Source organism: Papio anubis, chromosome 18, assembly GCF_008728515.1.
Source record: "Papio anubis isolate 15944 chromosome 18, Panubis1.0, whole genome shotgun sequence".
NCBI classification, from domain to species: Eukaryota; Metazoa; Chordata; class Mammalia; order Primates; family Cercopithecidae; genus Papio; species Papio anubis.
In genome coordinates, this window is record NC_044993.1 from 43,374,783 (window position 1) to 43,391,505 (window position 16,723).

Below are 16,723 nucleotides of genomic sequence, written 5' to 3' on the forward strand. Positions count from 1 at the left end.
AGTGGCTTTTTGAATGCTCTGTCACCATCTCCTCTGCACTAATTCCACCTCCAGATGGAATGTAGGTAAATTTTAGGTGCTATGGTCTAGGTTTAGGGGTCTCCTGGGATGTAGCTACTACCCAAAACTCTTTCCATGTTCTTACCACTGAATTCTCAGGGATTTACCAATCAACTTCCCTCTTGTCTCTAGCCCTCCCCACTGTCCTTGACATGCTTTGCCTGTATGCAGAGGATTATCACACAAGGCTACAAAATTATAATTGGGCAGAGTCATCTATAATTATGGACCTGGGGGATCAACAGACCAAATGAGGCAAAGAGGTCACCTCTCAGTAGGGAGCATGCAATAAGGGTGCATGAAGTGTGAAGCTCCTCAGAAGCTAGGGATGCCTGGCCTAGTGTGGGAAAGAGATGGAGAGGATGTTCTTCCCCTTTCATAATGGATGAGAATGGACAGGATGCTCACTCTCCCCTGGCCTTTACTTCTGTCTGTCTTTCAGATGGACATTCAACACCCCACACTGTAGGAGTCACCCCTTGGATGCATTCTCAAAAGTTAGGACAAGATTGATTCCTAGACATTAAAGAAAACTATATTAGTTTTCTTTTGTAACTCTTCATGGCCTCAATACAAACTATATGACTAGGAAGTCTGGCCAGAAAATGGTAGCCTTAATTTTAATACCATCTTGCAGCTGGACCTGCTTTGCAGGTGACAGGGTAAATGGTCAGAGGTACCCTATGTCCAGGCCTTTATGGCTCTAAAAGAAGATCAGAATCTCTCCAAAAATGCAAACTAGACGGTGCCATTTTGGCTCTTGTGAGCCCCTCAGTGGGTAATTCTCCTATAAATGGCTTAGGAAATTTCCCAGCAGAGCATCCTCAGCCTCCTTTAATTCATCCTCCCACTGAAGATCCAAAGCCACCAGCCCCTTGTACTCACCAGAGGAATAGGAATGGGCACTGGGACACGAGGCCCCGGAGGCTGGTATCAACTGTGAAAGGTCCTACATCTGTCTTAAAATGTTCAATGGAAAGTTAGCTATGTTTTGCATGACTCCTGCCACTTTGGCAAGAAAAAACTTTCAATAATGTGCAAATGGCTCTTTTGGGGAAAAAAATCTTTCCAAGACTCTCGAACAAGTTTGCAGGGCCTGTGCCCTTTGTACATTAAACATCTCACAAGGAGCCGAACCTCCTTTTCTTTTCCAGCCAGTCCAATGGGGGAGCACTTATGCTGGGGAGGACTGGCAGTTTGACTTCAACTGACTTCCTGCCTGTCAAGGGTATAAATATCTTCTGGTCTTTGTAGACATATTTACAGGTTGGATATAAGCTTACCCATTGTGAATGGGAAAAGCAATGGGGGTAGTAAAGGCCCTCAAGGAGGTCGTCCCCCGGTTTGTCATTCCCAGGTCACTGCAAAGTTATAACAGGACATCCTTCACCTCACAGTTTACTCAACTTGTTTCCCAGGCCTTGGGAATCAGTTACTTTCTACTTTCCTCCTGGCATCCACAACACTGTGGAATGGTTGACAGAATTAACAAATCTCTCAAGCAAATCTTGGAAAAATTATGCCAGGAAACTTCAAAGCCATGACCAGAGCTATTATGTATTGCTCTACTAAGGATGAGAAACATACCCATCTCTAACTTACAACTCAGTTCTTTTGAGTTATTATGTGGAAGACCCTTTCTTCACTTTCCTATTGGATACTGAACTTACCAACTCTAATTATGTTACTTCTCTATCCCAGTCTCAGCAGGGAATTCAAAAACTGGCCAAAATATATTTTCACACCCTGAAAACTCTGACCAAATTTTAAACCCACCCGTACTCAAGTTCTCATCAAGATTTGGAAGGATGGAACTCCAAACTCTCAACTGAGTCTTATTTGGAGAGGTCCTTACACTGTTTTACTCTCCACTCCTATAGCAGTTATGGTGCCAGGGATCACCAAGTGGATCCACTATTCCAAGGTAAAGCTGTGTGACTCATCTCTGGCAGAGGAAGTCGTAGAGGTGCCATTGGACACCTGGACCACTTGTCCCCTCCAGGGTCTCAAACTCCTCTTCAAGCAAAGCCAAAAGAATAAACATAAGTAAATTAGTAATGCTTTGGCCTGTTATACCATGAGTCATAATACTCCTTGCAGGTTTACTAATATGTCTTTGCTACTGTGAACCAACACCACCCCCCACCCACCCCACCGCCCCAGGAAAAGGTCTGTTCTGCCCTACCTGGATTTAAATCTCAAAGCCATAATCTGGGTGGTATTCTCTCTAATACTCACTGAGTTAATAGCTTTTGTTCCCATAATCAACAGACATCTTAATTTGGCTCTAATCTGCTCTCTTTGGGACCATGCAGCCAAATGCTCTATGCTCCCAGCTAAAATCACCCTCATAGGCCCCAGCAGCCCACAACTATATATAAAAAAAATCTACAAGCAGCTCAACAACTACTAAAGTTCACCAAATCTTCCTGTCCCTCATCCTATGGGCTATGCACGAATTAGTTCTATCTAGGGCAGGAACAGCCTACTCAGCCACGATACAAGAATAGGCAACTTCTCAAACCCAATTTAGCTTCACCTATCACTGGGGCTTCTCTATACAAAACCTTCCCAGAGATGCATACAGTACCTAACACAAGCAAAGGGGACTTTCAAGCTTTTCTTAACACTTGCACTATTTTAGGCCCCTTGTTCTCCCCCATTACCCTCATCAGCCAGGCACCCCTAGGCATCACTACTACCAGAGATTCTGGAACTTTTGTGGGTTCTCTTAACCCTGAACACTTCAACACAACCATCACCATTGTTAATATCTCTCATACTTTTTTTTTTTTTCTCTAGAAACTAAAATCTCCAAATACCAAGTAAGGTTCTCTACCTTACCAAGCCAGGAGTGGGTCACGCAAAAATTTCAAATCTTTAACTCCCTTTGGAAGCTTCTTCTCCTTGACATTACTAGACACATGCTCTTCTGGGAAAATAAGAACCATCTTCCTACTCAAACTAGTCACTCATGCCTGGCTCTCCTAGCAGCTCCAACTTTAGTGACAGAATATCACATCTTGCATAGCCAATGAGGATACTGGTAATGTTTGGAATTGACTTTGCTTCCTTCCATATCCATTCTTGTCTACCTATGACAGAACTTTATTTTCTATGTGGGACACAGGCCCACCTATGCTTCTCTGCAAAGTGGACCAGAACACCCATGCTGGCTTACCTAACCCCTAGCATCTCATTGCCCCAGGTGATGCTTCTCGGCCCTTGCTCTTATTACTGGGGCCCACCAAGCAATTCAATTAATTCCCTTTCTTGTTGGGCTTGGCATCACCACAGATGCCACGATAGGAATAGCCAGCATTGGCACATACTCGTGAACCTACCACAGCCTGTCTCTAGAATTGACTCAAGAGATAGAAATGACTGCTTGCTATAAAAGAGTTACAGTGGCAAGTCAATTCTCTCGCAGCTGTAGTTCTCAAACGTGGCAGAGGTCTTGACATGCTGGTTGCAGCTCAGGGAGGAACTTGACTGTGCTTGGAGAAGAGTACTGATCTGGGTTAAGAGATCAGGGCAGGCTCAGGAGCACATTTGAGATCTCATAAACTAGGCTTCTCATCTTTGGGAAGGGGCTGCTGAGGGGTGTCACCTGGTTCTGATTCTCATGGCCCCTCCCCTTCCTGGGACCCCTGACCTCTATCTTCCTTCTTCTCTTTTCTGGGCCTTGCTTCTTGAATCTACTAACTAAGTTTATTTCGTCCCATCTAGAAGCCGTCAGACTTCAAATAGTCTTGTGACAAGGATATCAACCTCTTTCCTAACCTTGAGGACAAGCAAGTTTCTGCATGTCTCCTCTGGACACTGTGGGTCAAACCTTTTGAGAGACAACAACAACCTCTGAAAGCTTCTTGCCATGACAGCAAGCAAGGAGGAGGGACCAGAAGACCCTCGACGCCCCTTTGCAGCAGGAAGTAGTTACAGAAGAATGACCTCCGCCCTATTTCCCAAAAGATTTCTGGGTCCCAACTCCTTAAGAGATAAATGTAAGAGGAGGCAGTTGGTCAGATATGAGCAGGCAGGAGGGGAAGTACCCATGTTGGAAGGAACAGCCCAGAACACCTCTTAAGATGCCCAGTACTCACTCTATGGTGGAACTGTCAAAGTGTGGTTAACTAGATCCTGATAAGGGAGAAAAAAGGCAAAAGCAGAATTCTTGAGAGCCACACAGGTGCAATGAGTACAAATTTGATGGCTATATGCCCTTCCCGGGTGGCAGTAATGAGCAATGTTCCCATTGGGTGGGATTTGTATTGATCACTGCGTCCAGTGCACGTCCATTAACCACAGTAAGGGATGATCCCCCAAGCCTTGGTGAGAAGTGGGCAAGGAAAAAAGCAAGACCACAGCATATCAAATGCAGAATATCCCGGGGCTGTTTCCAGCAGGGTCAGCCCACTCCTCTTTTGGAGTGTCCTTTTACTTCCCCAATAAAACTTTTGCCTGCTTTACTAATTGGTCTTTTGAGCGAATTCTTTCTTTGAAGAAGACAACCAAGAACACTCTGGAACACCCCAGATAGGTAACAACATGAGAGTTCACTCATAATAGGAGTCCATTTCTGGGGATCTCGAAGTGAATCCAATAATGACAAGGTGTATCAATTACAGAATTGGTAAGGAAAAAAATAGTGCAACTATGCGTGACTGACTTTAAGAACTTTGTCTAAGGTTTGACCATCTTTCAACCGCTGGAAAATTACAAAAACTGGGTGCAATGGCACACAACTGTAGTCCCAGCTACTCCAGATGCTGAGGCGGGAAGATCACTTGAGCCCAGGGATTCAAGGTTGTAGTGTGAAATGATGGTGCACTGCAGCCTGGGTAACATAGCATGACCCTGTCTCTCGAAAAGATTACAAAAATTATAAAATATTTGTTTCAACAAAAATAAATAAGCAAATTGTAACTAGTTTTTTGTGTCTTATTTTTATTAGAAAATTCAGTCAATGCACTTTGGCTCATAGTTTTGGTGGTGTTTTTATGATCTTAATGCACAGAAAACTAATAATAGACCCATGTTAAATGAGGCCTTAACCTTCTTTCTTTACCTGGGTTCATGTCCCAACACATTGAAGAGCAAATCTAAAGTTTTTAAGAAAGCATTGCAGCCAAATAGCTTAAAAGAGAACAAATTAAATGATTGTTTTAATACATAAATTACAAAATCCTAGATACCTGATTTTAAAAATCATATTGTTAGTTTTGTTTTATTTCTCTGCAAAAAAAATGATGAGAGTCTAAGTGCTTCAGAATCGTAAAATTCTGCCACTGGGTACAAGAAGAAAATGAAAAATACTTCTGTAAACTGTTAAGCATGATTTAAATATAAATGTTCTAATTAGTTTTTACCAGCAAAATCGAGTAATATATCATTTCACAAGATGACAATGAAAGAGGGTATAGATGCAGATGCGGTGCCAGGGAAGATTTTTGAGTCAAGGGGTGTTTATTTTTATATTTCTAGATAAGTTGAAAAATAGTTTATTTTAAACTTAATGTAGTAGTTCCAAGGCCGACTTGGTTCCCTTGTGATGCACTGGTTTGCCAAATTAGGTTAGACTTAGTAAAAGAGATCAAAAATGATTCTCTCAAGATACAAAGGGGTAAATCCATAATCACTACAAGATCCCTTAAAAGAGTTTTAATATAGTTGCCACCTACAAAATGCTTAAGTTAAAGAAAGAAGATGCCTTCTAGAGTTGCTAGAAAGTATAAGTTGATTTCAAACAGTGATGAACTTTCTGAATGCCTCTTCCATGTTGGATTTTACTATGATATCATTTTCAAACAGTTAAAAGCCACTTTTTTATTCTGCAATAAGCTAAAGGATGGCATAACAAGAAGCAAGCTCAATGAAGATATCCAGAGAGTAATGTATAAATATCATATCCATCCAGTGCTGTTAGACTGTTTTTTGCAAATGGCATTTGTCATGGCCACAAGATGCAGAAAGACAGAAAGAAAAGCTGTTTTTCCACCAACGATGGGCAAATTGATAGTTTTCAAAAATCTGGAGAGGGAAATGAATATATACATAAAGGTCATCAAATCTACCTACAGAAAGCCACTGTGAAGTGTGTGGTTCTTTACAAACAAATATGGGCTCCGTTTTATCAAGACTTGAACAGATTGTGTTCATGTACAGTAAACAAACACAACCTCATGATAACTTGCTTCTAGGAATCATGGAAGCAAATATCACAATTCGGGTGCTTGGAAACCCTGGTGAAGTGCCTCCATGAATAGTTCTAGGCAACACATCTGAAATAGCTAAATATGTTCCTTGTGACTCCAAGTATATTGGATTTCAGGAATGAGAAACAAGTCCACATTTGAGATGACAGTGAGTGATATGATGAGAATGGAAATCAAGGACTTTCATTATGTTTCATTCTTGTGGAGAATTCAAAAACTAAATGAAGGGATCCCAGGAACACTTCTTCATGAGGCAGTTTTTAAACTTATTTTGGCCTTGAGGCATTTCAACTTATTTTGGCCTTAAAAGACCAAAATCTTGATTATTCTGTGGCAGTGCCCACTTACAGAACAATAAGAAATGTGGATTACCTCAATCTAGGATTTGTTCTTTCTGGCATGACAAGGGCCTTTTTGATAGAAGTGCCTTGCATCACATTTCGGATGACAGATACATGTGATATAATCCCACAGAATGTCACAAGCTTAGCAGAAGCTATTAGGAAAAGTAAAGGGAAGAATGATCCAGAATTCTATATTGATTGTCAGGGGACAATATTCATTTCTGCAATCAGGCATGTGTCTTTTGAAAGGGTTTATGATAGCAAAACCCACAAGGGCAACTGGAACTCTGAGGTGTTCGCTCTACACACCTCAGACCCCTACAATGTAGTAAAGGTGACAGCCAAGATAGAAAGACACAAACTCACACTGTTCGATGACCAATTTTTGGAAGTTGAGACTGATAAAATGTGCATTTACTCAGAAGATTATTTTCCTGTTAGCACCTCCGGGTGTAAGTTTGACAATAATTTATATTGGGCTGATGACACAATGGGGAAACATAAACTACTGGCACTGGGCTTCAGCAGTACAGGAGCAGCCATGTGCAAGGCCATTTAAGAGGTAAAGACTGGTGATTACATTGCCACATGTTTTTGTGCATGGCATCATCAAAGGTCTTAACTCCTGACATCACATGCTTTCACAGCAAGATGTTTCCAATATTTAGAAATGGGCCTTGTGCATCTTATACTTCATAAGAGCTTGGAAAACTCACCCAGGTATTACCAAATCCCAAACATCTCTGCATGCTTGCCATGTTCTCCCCACAGCAAAAATCCATTCTAGGTGAAATGCTGGCTTTGGCTGCTAAGGAAGTAATCTGGGGTTGTCAAGTGTCTCTCGCTCTCTCTGGGTCTATGGCAAAAAGGCACTAAGTTTACTGCCACCTTTAGAGGAACTTGTCAAAGAAACACTCTGACTCTCCCCACCTGACTGTTATAGTGATATGTGGCCAACACCAACCTGAGTTTTTACAGCAAGTATTACATAATGATCACAATCACATTCAAGTCCACATTCTAAGTCTTAGCCAGGTTTCACAGAGACCCTGGTGGTGTCTCACAGACCTTTCAGTGGCTACAATCAATGAGTTTGGAAAATAACTTGAATTTGGCTTGCTCACTGTTTCAACAGAATGCACTGGTGAATACTGCTCTGTCATCATATCTCACATGTGTGGCTATCCCTCTCGCTGTGTTAGAAGTCAATGTTCCAGAATGCCAACTTCTACAAATACATTTCTATAGAGCAAAGGGGAAACTATTCATGGCAAATGGAGTGTATGTTGTATCAGGGGAGCTCTCTAGTCTTGGATTTCAAACTGTAATGTTTATTGTACAGAAAGGAGATGGTTCTTTTTTATATTTTATTTTTAATTTTTGTGGAGATGTAGTATTGGTGGAGTACATGAGAGGTTTTGATACAGGCATGCAATGTGAAACAAGCACATTGTGAAGAATGGGATATCCATCCCCCCAATCATTTATTCTTTGAGTTACAAACAACCCACTTACACTCTTTATGTTAGTTTCAAATATATGATTAAGTTGTTATTGACACTACTCACCCGGTTGTGCTATCAAATAGTAGGTTTTATTCACTCTTTCTATTTTTTGGTAGCCATGAACTGTTCCCACCTCCCCCCACCCTCTCACTACACTTCCCAACTCTGGTAAACACCCTTCTACTCTCTATGTCCATGAGTTCAATTGTTTTGATTTTTAGATTCCAGAAATAAGTGAGAACGTGTGATGTTGGTCTTTCTGTGCCTGGTTTATTTCACTTAACATAATGATGTTCAGTTCCATTCATGTTGTTGCAAATGACTGGCTTTCATTTTTGATGGCTAAATAGTACTCCATTGTATATCGGTACCACATTTTCTTTATCCATTCATCTGTTGATGGACACTTAGGTTGCTTCCAAATCTTAGTTATTGTAAACAGTGCAGCACCAAACATAAAAGTGCAGGTATCTCTTTGATAAACTGATTTCCTTTCTTTTGGGTATACACCAAGCAGTGAGATTGTTCAATGATATGGTTGATATGGCAGATCAATGTTTCGTTTTTTGAGTAGCCTTCAAACTGTTCAAGGAGACGGGCCCATTGTGATTATTTCATTGAGATATCCAACTTATGAGCATTTGAGAGGAATGCAAATTGCTGGAAAATCAGAGTGAAGAATGCAAAGTGATCAGGCTACAGTGTCCTGTCATTTTTCATTCTGAGGTGAAAAAGGTGGTGCATTTATTTATTTATATATATATATATAATTATTATTATACTTTAAGTTCTAGGGTACATGTGCATAACGTGCAGGTTTGTTACGTATGTATACTTGTGCCATGTTGGTGTGCTGCACCCATCAACTTGTCAGCACCCATCAACTCGTCCTTTACATCAGGTATAACTCCCAAGGCAATCCCACCTCGCTCCCCTCTCACCATAATAGGCCCTGGTGTGTGATGTTCCCTTTCCCAAGTCCAAGTGATCTCATTGTTCAGTTCCCACCTATGAGTGAGAACATGTGGTGTTTGGTTTTCTGTTCTTGCGATAGTTTGCTGAGAATGATGGTTTCCAGCTGCATCCATGTCCCTACAAAGGACACAAACTCATCCTTTTTTATGGCTGCATAGTATTCCATGGTGTATATGTAAGGCGGTGCATTTAATAGTAAATGCCTTTCCAGAGTAAAATCTCAGGTGTATTGTTTTAGTGCCACAGTCTTGGACGATGGGCTCCTGGAAACTCTCAACATCTCTTCTTGAGTGGAGAAAGCGTTAAGCCCCAAAGTAGCTGGAGCAGTACATTTTCACCTTTTGACATGAGGGCAAAAACTTGATTACTTTGAGTGCTATTCAACAGTTTCTGATTTAATTAAAAATGCAACACAAGCCAACTATATTGCTGCTAACTCCTTGCTAGACATGTTCTGCTACTGTCAAAGGAATTGTGGTCTCACTGGACAATCAATTAACTGGGGAGTCTTGAATCTTGGATGACAGCTGAAAAAACATTATCTTCCAAGCATTTTAACCACCAGAGGAATACCAATTCTTCAAATACCCCATATCCATCAGTATCTTGAATCATGCTTGATTCTGAAGAATTCTCAACAAGTCATGTCAATGGGGCTCTCTGGCCTTGGATTTGAAATGGTGATGTTTATTATAAAGAAAGGAGATTATTTTGTTGTGATTATTTTATTGAGAAATTCAACATCTGAGCAGTTTACAAAAAGCAAGTTGCTGGAAAATCAGAATGAAGAATACAGAATTATCAGACTACAATGTACTGTCAAATTTGATTTCAAGAAATTACAGAAAATCTTTCCCAAGTTCCATCTAATGGAATTTATTTCTACAAATAATTCTAAGATAAATTCAATTTTCTGGAAAAGTTTGACATGGTTTTTACTCATTCTTCATCTTAAGTATCAACAGATGAGCTAGAGAATTCATGAATACAAAACTCAAAGACATTCCCATATCCACACTGCTTACATCATTAGGCATAGACTCAATGTTAGCTATGGCAGTTGAAAATAAGCTCTTCTGTGATTTAAAGGTTCAAATTCCTCCAACGCAACTGCTTGATCCAGATGCAGCTCTGCAAATTTTAAAATTGTTTCTGGAAGAACAATAAAGCAAGACTTAAGAGAGGAAAAGAGTGGCCATAACCCACCTGGAATTAAAAAAAACAACAACAACTATGCAGCATGCCAAATTAGAATGAAAACAGAGGTACAAGATTATAAACAGAATGCAATCAAACTTGTCTTAAGTTTACCTAAAGTTTATTTTTGTCAGGCAACTTTGATCAATATTAAATTGACATTCTAACTAACAAGTCATTTGAGTTTATATATGTTAGTAAGCATTCCCTATATTAATTTTATTATCCAAGGCTAAATCTAAAGAGTTTTAGTAAAATTAAAAATTAGTCTTCATTGATCGAAAAATAAAGTTTGTTAAATTTAGTACTTTCCCAATTAAATTGATCATTGTTGGTTTTTTGTTTGGGACATCCGTAAAACTCCACTGAAAATAAATTAGTAGTAGAAATTATTCCTAAAAACCATAAACTGAAGAATTTTGTCAGTTGGTTTCACAAAGAAATAAAGGAAATTTGCTTAATTAGCAGAAAGTATCAGCCCTATTATTTTTGTTGTTCTTGGATCAGTGTTCCGAGAGAGATACGATGGCAAGTAATTACATAATTAAAATAAATATGTAGATTTTTAATTTTTATTATTTATTTATTTGTTTGAGAAACAGCCTCACTCTCTCACCCAGGCTGAAGTGCAATGGCATGATATTGGCTCACTGCAACCTCCACCTCCTGGATTCAAGCAATTCTCCTGCCTCAGCCTCCTGAGTAGCTGGGATTACAGGCACACGCCACCACACCAGCCTAATTTTTGTATTTTTGGTAGAGAAGAAGTTTCACCATGTTGGCCAAGCTGGTCTCGAACTCCTGACCTGAAGTGATCCTCCCGCCTTGACCTCCTAGATTATTTTACCTGGTTGATAAAATAATCTGTACAACAAATCTCCATAAGTTTACCTATATAACAAGGTAATAGGAACCTGCACATATACCCCCAACTTAAAAGGTTAAAAAAAAACCTCATTTGGGAAAACTCATTTGCTGAATTGTATGCTATGGGCATGTTTAGTTTTATAAGGAACTGGCCATATTAATGCCATTTTTTAAAAAGATGGTCCATGGGACCATGTTTGCGTAATGAAGCATTGATTTCATGAAGACATAATAATGGCACAAAGAAAGATGTGGGCTGGGCGCAGTGGCTCACATCTGTAATCCCAGCACTTTGGAAGGTTGAGGTGGGTGGATCACCTGAGGTCAGGAGTTCAAGACCAGCCTGACCAACATGGTGAAAACCTGTCTTTACTAAAAATACAAAAATTAGCCAGGCATGGTGGTGGGTGCCTGTAATCCCAGCTACTGGGAAGGCGAGGCAGGAGAATCTCTTGAACTGGGAGGCAGAGGTTGCAGGGAGCCAAGATCATGCCACTGCACTCCAACTTGGGCGACAGAGTGAGACTTTGCCTCAAAACAAACAAGCAAACAAACAAACACAAAAACAAAAAACAAAAAAAGAAACATGTAATCTCATTATAATATTACCTTACAAATGAGACTGAATGTCTTCTCAGTCTCTTATCTATGGTATATCTTTTTTCTGACATGATGAAATAAAGAAGGCTAGAAAGATACAGACCTGTGCATATTATCTTTAGAGATGGTAGAAAGATGAGGCGGTTCTTGCCTCGTGGGATCTAATTTTTGTATGAATTATTGGGCAAGATACCAGGTAAAAGCCACATGAGTAAATGTTCAAAGGACATGGAGAAGATTGTTAGATACGTCGGGTTTCTGAAGAAAGGATTTTATCAGCCAGATGTGAACTTACTAAGTTCTGGGCAGTGTTTATGGTCATCTGGTGTGCGGGTAGTTTTGAATTTGTGTTGATACCACCTGGCCACTTTTCTACATTGTATCTGGCTCAGCTGAGTGACATCATTGAACAACATAGCATGGTGCTCATCCAGGTATGGGATTGTGCTAGAAAAAGCAGAACAGTAAATCAGGGAGTTAAAAGTACTCATGAGAAAGTGACTCTCTCAAGTGGGCCAAGTGAGGAAGACCAACTGGGTTTTTTATGTTTGATATTTGGGGAAAGGACATGTGTGTTTTGATGGGTCAGTGTGTCATTTGTTTATTCTCTTAAGAGATCAAATAATGGGGTTGATGGATTATGGTTCTGGACAAGGTGGAAGAAGTCTTAAAGTAGAAGTATTTGTGCAAGTGATTTGACAGGATAGGATGGTCCAGTCAGTCCATTTACCCAGAAATCAAGAGAATCTGCAGTAGATCAGGATGGGGATGGTGTTACACAGCTGGAGTCCCAGCCTGTAGTCCCAGATACTGGGGAGGCTGAAGTGGAGAATCTCTTGAGAAGTTTGAGGCTGTAGTGTGCAAGGATTGTGCCTGTGAATAGGTGCTGCACTCTAGCCTGGGCAACAGGGTGAAAACATGGCTATAAAAATGTACATACAGAGTAGCTCAGACTCAGGTCTTTAAAAAGCAGATGGAAAAAGGAAGTCCTCATAGCAACTTGTAACTTAGCGGTAACAGAATTGTCCCAGAATAGTGAGTCATTTGCCTTTAGCCCAGTCAGTGGCTATTGCCCTGACATGGTCCCTGCCCCACCCCAGCCCCATGCCCACACCCACATCTTTTCTGTCCTCAGGCAGAGTGACAGTGGAAAGGCCCATGAGGAGGGGTATAGAGCAGTGCAGTCCCAGAACAAGTCTCATCTCATCCTCAAATATCTTGCCACTGTGTCCACCTTGCCCAAGACATCAATTCAATGCTATGCATGCATGATTTCCTTGGACAAGGGGCCTAGTTCAGTCCTTAAGATGAAACCCCTTGCCTTTCTCCCCAAATCCACTGGCCAGATTGATGCATTCAAATACTCTTGACTCAACTGTTTATTCCAATGCAGCAAGCTTTTGGGAAGTTGAGGCTTTTGACATGGCCTTGAGCTTCTCTTCATTAAAGGGCTTCTTCAACACATCCACTGTTACATTGTGACTTCCAAACTAAAGGAGCATGTCTGAGACACTTGTCCATCTGAGGCAAAAATAATTCTCTGTTTTTTTAACCAAGGAAACCCCACTAAACCATTTGTCAGTTATTGGCTTGGAGGCTGATGTCTCATTTTATGTCATCCTTGGGGATAACTGAGTGAAGGGGGATGCTACACAGATTATGTTGGTGTCTTTGAGCTCACATTTCAAAAGAAGGATTGGAGTAATGAGGATCAAGGCCTAGCAATGGGTGGCTGTAACCTACCAACCCTGGGTTATGAGCAAACCCCCCCCCCATTGTGCAGGTTTTGTGTGTGTGTGTGTGTATGTGTGTGTGACAGAGTCTTTCTCTGTCACCCAGGCTGGAGTACAGTGGTGCGATCTTGGCTCACTGCAACCTCTGCCTCCCGGGTTCAAGTGAATCTCCTGCCTCAGTCTCCTGAGTAGCTTGGATTATAGATGTGCACCAGCACACCCGGCTAATTTTTGTATTTTTAGTAGAGATAGGGTTTTGCCATGTTAGCCAGGCTCGTCTCAAACTCCTGACCTCAGGTGATCCCCCTGCCTCAGCCTACCAAAGTGCTGGGATTACAGGCATGAGCCACCCCACCTGGCCCCATTGTACAAGTTTTTCTCATTTATCTTTAAGGTCCATTCTCCTGGCTGTTTCCCAGGGGAAATCTTCAGTCTAATTCCACACATCCATGGCCATGGCCTGTTGGAAGTTGAAACCACCTTTGTAGAATTATAAGTCTTGAGATCAATCTAACATAACTGACTCCGTCTTGCTTCTAACCTCATAGGTTAAATCATTTTTTGCTTATTCTATCATGGAGGCCAAGATAACCATGAGAAGAATTTAGTTCATAGTTAAACTTTGAAAGAAAGAAAGCTGACCTCCTCCTCATTCAGAGATCGAAGATGCATCTATAAGACAAGATGAGAATTACGGTAGGGTGTGAAGTTTGTTAAGAACAGGGATGGTTAAACCGTGCCTGCCATTGCTTAGCTTGTTTTCTTTAAGTTGTTTACTGCCCCAGAGTCATGTAACTGAGGGTCACCAGATTTGTAATTTCCCCAACCACTCCTATAGATAACATCACAATTGTGAGACCTAAAGGACGGGTCTTTGAGATACTTTTCGGATTTAATGTTTCAGCAGACCAAGAGATGCCACCTGGTCCTAAGACCCGCTCCCAGGAACTGACTGCAGAAACAGTTTGAGACACTCCCATGATTTCATCCCCAGCTGAAAAACTACAGGTGCTCCTGTGACTTGTGTTGTTTCTGGGTGCAGCCTCAAATCTTGGCTCAATAAACCTCTGCTGATGAGACCCCCACCTCAATCATTTTTGTTGGGAACATGGCCTACTCTACCCTCATTTTTCTCCATAAAACTTATCACCTCCTGACATGCTCCATTCTACATTTCATTGTAGTGTGGAGTTTCATCCTTTTTTTTCCCTAAAATGTCAGCCACATGAAGACAGGGACTTCCTTTCTCTCCATTGCTCTGTCTGCAATGCAGAGGCACTTCTGGTGATGCTGTCTCTGTCGTTGATCTCATGTGACTCCCCCACCCCTTCCAGTTACTCACAGTGTCATTTGCGGCTTCCCTTCCACTGTGACACTGGCAAGTTTGTGCTCATTGCCTAATGAGGAGACATAATTGGTGACTACATGTATGAATGATAGGAACCCTGGCTTAATTTTTGGGGAGAGAAGCCCCCTGCAGCTTTTTTTAGCTTTCCACTAAAAAGTGTTTTTGATGAATTTGAGATGGGATGAGGAGCAGCAAGGTGGAGCCCTCCAGTGTTGTTCGAGGGGATCTATTCCTCATCCAAAATCCCTCCCTACATTACTCATGTAGTAAAAGAAAGCAATTTCTGTGGAACTTGTCAATGTTTTTTAGAAAATATCCATGATTATATAAAAATATGAATATATGAATATTAAATTATATAAATTTCTATCTAAGCATACCAGTTCACTCTATCCCCCCTCAAAAAAGCTATTTTTTTTTTGAGACTGATTGGAGTCTTGCTGTGTTGCCCAGGCTGGAGTGCAGTGGCAAGATCTTGGCTCACTGCAATCTCTGCCTCCTGGGAGAATCAATCGATTCTCCTGCCTCAGCCTCCCAAGTAGCTGGGATTACAGGCATGCGCCACCACACCCGGCTAACTTTTGTGTATTTAGTACAGACAGGATTTCACCATATAGGCCAGGCTGGTCTTGACCTCCTGACCTGAAGTGATCTGCCCGCCTCAGCCTCAGAAAATGCAGGAATTATAGGCGTGAGCCACCGCGCAGCCTTCTTTTGTTTTCTAATGTATACATACTCAAGCAAAAAATGGTGGGTTTAATTTATAACTTATAACTATTGGGAATATAACTCTAGAAAAACTATTGCTAGAGTACTGAAAGTCTTTACTGTAAAGTACATATATTTTCAAAGTATAATTAGTATGTAGAGAATAAAATATCAGTTTATTCACTTACAATAACATATAAATGATATTAACAGTGAATTGTTTTGAGAAATATAGTTTGATAGTGTTTCAATTAGAATAAAAATGAAGTGCTCAAGTACAGCAGTTCTTCCACTGCAAAAGGAAATCTGAACTTTTTGTGAAGAGAAAGTAATGTAACCAAGTCCAACCTCATTCTGCTCCTACACACCAGCCAATACATCAGGAGACAAGGAGTTAGGGCAAGGAAGGTGACTTTAGTTTGAAGAGCCAGAAAATGAAGAAGATGGTGGACTACTGTTCTAAAGAAGCAGCTTAAGTCAGTACAAATGTCAGGCTCTTTTTATGTAAAGGGCTGGCAAAGGGGTTGAGATGCAGAGGGGGCTGAGGCTGGCAGACACCTGGGAGCCAGCGAGGGTCTGAGGAGGTTAGGAACTTCCTTGTCCTTGGCCAAGTCACAGTGTTCCTATAAATCTCCATCAAAGCATAGTTGTTTATATACTTCCCCTTTAACCTAAGAGTTAGTTTCAAAAACCATATGATTGTTATTTTTCATTTTATCTCAGTGCTGTAAAATTATCCTCGCCTGCATGCAGGAATAGAAGAAGGCACCTTAAATGGAAACGAAGTTAGTTATGTGAATTATTTTGCTATTTCACTGTTACATTAAGTCCCATGTTTCTTGGTGTGTGTTTCCGAATCTCTAATATTCTTTTAATGTGTAAGAATCAACTGTGAAGGAGCCGACTGCTGTGTCCACTGCTGTGTCCAGCATGTGACGGTGGAGGAATTCTGGCCCAGCAGAAAGCTCCCCTAGATCCACTGGCCTCAGTGACCCTCAGATGCAGTTGGGGTCAGTGAACACAGCCTGGCAGATTGGGAGGCGTTGGTGGAGAGGAGGGAGCAATGCTGCTTTAAGGTCCGGCTCACTGCGGGGGAAGAAGTCAGCAGGGCTCAGCTCAGGCTATTTCTTCACTGTGGTGTAAACAGAGAGACCAAAAAAACAGAGTAGTG

General features: G+C 41.1%; 1 protein-coding gene across 4 annotated transcripts in view; it reads left to right on the forward strand.

Annotated features, from left to right (window-relative positions):
* The window catches only part of LOC101015583 (putative ankyrin repeat domain-containing protein 26-like protein), an 86,042-nt gene extending 81,513 nt beyond the window's left edge, over nucleotides 1-4,529 (forward strand). For all 4 annotated transcript variants that reach the window (XM_009196359.4, XM_009196360.4, XM_009196356.4 and 1 more), the window contains one exon: nucleotides 1,941-4,529. In XM_009196359.4, coding sequence (XP_009194623.2) covers nucleotides 1,941-1,998 — 58 coding nt within the window. In that variant the 3' untranslated portion in view covers nucleotides 1,999-4,529. The remainder of the gene's footprint in view (nucleotides 1-1,940) is intronic.
* Nucleotides 4,530-16,723: the final 12,194 nt, after the last annotated feature.